The sequence below is a fragment of the Thermobia domestica genome, chromosome 7 (assembly GCF_964235325.1).
Source record: "Thermobia domestica chromosome 7, izTheDome1.hap1.1, whole genome shotgun sequence".
Lineage (NCBI taxonomy): Eukaryota > Metazoa > Arthropoda > Insecta > Zygentoma > Lepismatidae > Thermobia > Thermobia domestica.
Window position 1 is genome coordinate 206751065 of NC_137460.1, and position 5782 is coordinate 206756846.

At 41.8% G+C, this 5782-nt stretch overlaps 1 protein-coding gene across 1 annotated transcript; it reads left to right on the top strand.

Annotated features, from left to right (window-relative positions):
• The first annotated feature begins 1947 nt into the window (after positions 1–1947).
• LOC145689484 (uncharacterized protein T26G10.4-like) lies at positions 1948–3168 on the top strand. The gene has a single exon (XM_081763654.1). The coding sequence runs from the start codon at positions 1948–1950 to the stop codon at positions 3166–3168; it is 1221 nt and encodes a 406-aa protein (XP_081619780.1).
• The last annotated feature ends 2614 nt before the right edge of the window (positions 3169–5782 follow it).

Sequence of the window (5782 nt, forward strand, 5' to 3'; positions counted from 1 at the left end):
GGCCCCATGACTCCCCATGACAATGACTCTTCGTTCATTTTGCATTGAAATCGATTAGTTTTCTGAGTAATATGAGTGCATACTGTCCAACGTTGCTCCCATCACTCCACAATTTCCCGTTCACTCGATATAAATTGCTAATATTTGGTTTGTAAGGGGGATATGGCGTTACAATCATTACGTTTGAAGAAAAATTGAGGAAGATATTGCCTTGCCACAAACAACACCTATTATTATTATTATTGTTTTACTTACCATTAATGTTGCCTACCTTTATTTGCAATGCAATGTGTTACTAAAAAGCAAATCAAATAACACTCCTCTCCATTCACGCTCCCGAACGCGAAATACATGATTTACAGTTCTCTGTGTTAGGGGAAATCACATTTATTATATTATTCTTTCAAATAACACGTTTCACTCCGATACGAAAATAACCCTCCTCCTGAAAAAAAAAAAGCCTGACCGTAGCGGAAGGGCCTGAATCTTCTTTAGGCGGTTAATCAGGTCCAATATTTCAATAAAAGGGGATAAGTCCCTGCACACAAATATTTCAGTAAAAGAGGAAAAGTTACTCAAACTTTCTGAATACCTATTTATGGGCGAAATTTGGTTCTCTTGGAACTTTTTAAGAGTTTGAAGGGCCGCCATTTTGAACATTTTCATCTGATTATTCTGGTTAACGAACTCATCAATATATTTCAACAATTAATGTTTGTGCCAAGTCTCCTCTCAATCCGCTGAAAATAAGGGTGGTTATGGCATTCACAAATAGCGTTATATACGTATACAGATAGATAGATAAATAGACACACAGAGGGAGAGAGAAAAAGGTGTTTTGCTGCCTTCTCGCACCTGTGCTGCGTCAGAACTAAACCGGGCCTTTCTGCAAAATGTATTGACCAGCCTAACCTAAACACAAGCCTTTTACTTGCTAACGTAGAAATGTGGTCGAGAAGTGTAAGACGTAGAAATTGTATTTTAATAACCATGAGTATGGATTCGAACCCCTCCAGTTCCATGTTTTTCTTTTTACAGCTACGTTGAAGCGTTCAATTTTTATTCTTCACTAATTGCAAATGGCGTTTACATTCAAAATAAGAGGAATTTTGGTGGCATTTGTTCGGATATTCTTCTCTTTGGAAATGAAGAAAAGAATAAAAGCAATACGCAAAGACAAAAAGTATTATCAGTACTAAACATTACCAATAATAATTGCTACGAATACGAAAAACTAAATACGACCTCTTTTACCATCTCTCATGAGCTGTATGTATTATTAAAAAAAATTAAAACTACCTTACCAGAGATTCGAACTGGCGTCCTTTGCATTTGTGAGCCAGCACCTTAACCACAACACCAAGATCAGGGCGTGGTGAAAGTTTAGTTGTCTGCGTATTTATTGTATATGTGTTTTATGTTCCCACTTCGACAACTCTTTCTCTTTTTTCTGCGTTTAACAGCTGATTCTGGTTTTCTCTTTCGGTGTCGTACTTTATTTACACTATGCACTATTCGTATTCACAGCTTGTGCCTCTCTGCAATGTCTTATTCAGATTAAACTTTTTTCTTTGCCCCTCTGTAAACATTTGATTGATTTAATTCTCATACTCTCCACGGATGGAGCGCAGAAATGCCAGAATCGAAAAATAGGTGTACATTTACTTTCCTGACAGATAATACCAAGATGCATCATCTACAATTGTAACAGAGGATGGAATTACGGAATCTATACCAGTTAAGGCAGGAATTAAACAAGGTTGTTCTTTAAGCGGTCTTTTATTCATACTCGCAATCGATCCGGTCCTAAAAGAATTTGAAGAGGAAAACGAAAATATCAAGTTATTAGCTTATGCGGATGATTTAACGATCCTAAGTAAATCTGAACAAGAATTACAATCCAGTATCAACAAACTAACAGATAAATTAGGCCTTCTGAATCTGAAAATGAACCCAACTAAATGCATAGGTATGATGATCTCTGGTCATACTCCAGTTGGCTGCCGAAGGATGGATTTAAAAATTCATAAGCAAACAATAGAGTGCATTGAAGATGGACAATCGACGATCTTTATTGGTAAACCAATTGGCTTTAACATAGCTTCAAACATAGACTCCTTGAATGAGATTATGGCCAAGGGAATCAAGATCCTAACTTCTAAGTTGGCACCATGGCAGCGCCTTGATGCCATGAAAACCTTCTTCTATCCATCTCTCCAATTTGCAATGAGAATTAATGAAAGACCTAAAGGAGATTGGAAGGAGACATTACGACCTTATTATAAGAAAACACTAAATCTTCCCAAAGAAACTTCAAATTACTACCTATACGGATCAAGAAAAATGGGCGCATGCGGAATCCCAATTGCGGCGGAATCAGCTGACATAACAGCATTAGATAATGCCTTTAAGCTCCTCACCTCGCTAGATAACTCCATAAGAGAAATGGCATTCCAGCACCTAGACAAAACAATATCTTGCAGAACCCGAAAAGAAGTGAATGATGAAGATAGGGGTAGTTTCCTCTCGGCAATAATGGATGACACATACCTAAAGTCAACTAATGCGTATAAAAACATTTGGACTATTGCTAGAAAAGCCTCAGGGAGAATGCAATGCAAGTGGCAGTTCAACGCTACCGATCAGCTTACATTGAATGAGAAAATCATAGTGGCTCAACAAAGAAGAATCGTGATCAAAACCATCAGGGAGACGAAACAACTGGAAAGAAGCAGGACGCTAATCAACTATGAGGATCAAGGAAAAATAATTGAATGTATAGCTGCCTGCAATGCAAATAATCACTTTTTAACAAATGGCCTTTACACCCGTTTCGCTGACTGGAGGTTTGTTCACAGAGCACGGCTAAATCTCGTCCCCTTGAACGGTGCCAATAAATGGAACATTGGGAATAAAGCCTGCAGACTTTGTGGCTACGAACTAGAAATTCTCCCGCATGTTACTAATCACTGCATGAGAAACGCTGATGCCATGCAAAAAAGACATAACGACATAGTAGACTGTATAAAGAGAGCAGCCGCACGAAAAATGAAGATCGAAGCAGTAAACCAAGAGGTAGTCCCCGGTCTAAGATGTCGCCCAGAACTTTTGCTTACCAAAAATAATAAGGCTTACATAGTAGATGTCACGATACCATTTGAAAATTGAAAGGATTCTCTGGATAAAGCTCGTGAAGATAAGATTCAAAAATATGAAGAGCTAAGGCGCGCACTAATTGAGATAAGACCGTACATAGATGTAGAAGTGATCCCCATTATTTTAGGAGCCCTGGGGTCATGGGACCTACGTAACGACAAATTTCTCAATAAGATCTGCGCTAAGTCTTACTTGACGCTAATGAAGAAATTATGTGTCAGTAACACTATACGCTGAATGAATAAATGATTGAATGGGGATTAATGGGGACGTCAGCAACGAGGCTATATGTCCCCGTCACGATAAAAAAACGTTGCTCAGGACTGCAAAATTAAAAAGGAATTACAGGCTAAAAAGAATACAGTTATTACAACGAAAATGCTGCTAAATGAAAAGGTAAAGGATAAAAGCAAAACTGGAAGATAAAAAAATAAATAAGATTTTAAACAAATAACAATATACAAAAATAAACTTAAAACATGTGAGAAAATTTAAAACCTAGCAGCAATAAAACAATCACAATAGACTAAAAACAGCTCAGAGAACGTGGGCAACGCTAATAGCACGAACGAACTCAAGCACCCGGCCAACAACATCGCTATTATTCCCCAAAGCACGGGTAAGAACAGAAGGCAGTCCGTAACGTTCTCTGAGATCTGAGTATTCAGGACACTCCACAAGAATGTGCTGAATACTCAGGGAGACTATACACTCCTCACAATACGGACGGTTCAGCCTCCGCAGCAAGTAGCCGTGCGTCAAATGAGAGTGTCCGATACTCAAACGCGCAAGGAGCACTTCATCTCGACGACGATCGGACGAGGAGGTACGCCACTCTCCTAGGAGTGGTTTGACTCCGTGTAATTTATTCTCAATGGCCTGGTGCCAATCGGCTTGCCAGTGAGAGCGTATTAATAGGTGAAAATACGAACGAAGATCGGAGCAAGGAAGGACATGCTCCAGTGCAACCCCGGCCAAGGCGGCGTTCTTGGCAGCTGCATCGGCACGTTCGTTTCCCCGGATGCCGACATGACCCGGCACCCAGCAGACAACGACGACACAACCCTGTTGCTGCAATTGATGGCATCTCACAAGAACGTCCTGCACGAGAGAGTACATACTAAAGACATTCTGTATACACAAAATCACGCTCTGAGAATCGGTGCAAAGAAGCACACGACGTAAGGAAAGCGTGAGAGCATGGTCCAAGGCAAGCTTAAGTGCAGTCAATTCAGCAGTGAACACGGAACACAGGCGATGCAAATTGAATTCTGAGCTGCCCTCGTCGGTGACAAAGGCACAGCCTACAAAATCCCCATCCTTAGAACCGTCCGTACAGAACACACTAAAATCGGGGTACTGGTCCAACAGTGCGCCAAACTCCTTCTGATACACCTGAGAACTAGTCTGCTGTTTGGAATGCAGAGACAAACGTAAACCGTCGCGAGGTAAACGAAGAAGCCACGGTGGAATAGCACAAGAGTGCACCAATGAAAGAGGGCCACACGAAATCGCCGCCAAGGGAACTCGCTCACGCACGGATGTACCATGGACGTGTAGAGCGAGGACGTGCAGCATAGCGCTCGTATATCCGACCACCACGGAGACATGGTCTACACGGGTGGTCTGGAATACAACGCACATGCGCAGAATAATTAAGAAGTAGTCTGCTGCGACAATATACTAACGAAGGTTCATTGGCTTCAGCATACAGGCTGGCGACGGGACTAGTTCGGTAGGCGCCAGTAGCAAAACGAATACCCAGGTGATGCACTGTGTCAAGTTGTCGTACGAGAGAAGCACGAGCAGAACCATAGACAATACAGCCATAGTCTAACTTTGACCGAATTAGACTACGGTACAAACGAAGTAGAACAGTACGATGAGCACCTCGCGTACGGTGGGAAAGGACTCCAAGGAGATTCAGAGGTCGAAGGCAAGAGTACTTAAGGTTTCGAATATTTGGTGCCCGCGACAAGCGACGGTCAAACACTAGACCCAAGAAACGGAATGTATCAACGAATGACAAACGGGTGCCATCGAGGTACAAGTCCGTGTCAACAACGCAGGTACGCTGCCGGCAGAAGTGAACACATTGGAATATCTCGGTGGAAAAGCGAAATCCAGTCTCATTCGACCAACGAACAAGACGATTGAGAGTCAGTTGAAGTTGTCGAGTAATGCCACAAAGATGGTGGGAGTGACAGAAAATGATGAGGTCGTCAACGTAAAGCAGACCAGACACAGGAGCCTGGATCTGCGAAAGAACACTGTTGACACCGACAGCAAACAACGTGACACTAAGGACACTGCCTTGTGGTACACAATTTTCTTGTACAAAACGCTCTGAGAGACTAGATCCAACACGCACTCGAAAGTGTCGCTCGTGAAGAACAGTCGTGATAAATTGGGCCATACGCGCACGAAGACCCCAGTCATATATTTGATTTAAGATACCATAAAGCCAGGTGGTGTCATACGCCTTCTCTAAGTCAAAAAATATAGTCACAAGATGCTCGCCGTTGAGAAAGGCGTCGTGAATTTGACCCTCAAGATAAGCAAGATTGTCAATAGTTGAACGGAAGCGACGAAAGCCACTCTGAACTTTCTCAAAAAAGAATACGAT

Excerpts from the sequence above, each read along its gene's own strand:
- LOC145689484 (XM_081763654.1), top strand. The coding sequence starts at position 1,948 with ATGAACCCAACTAAATGCATAGGTATGATGATCTCTGGTCATACTCCA.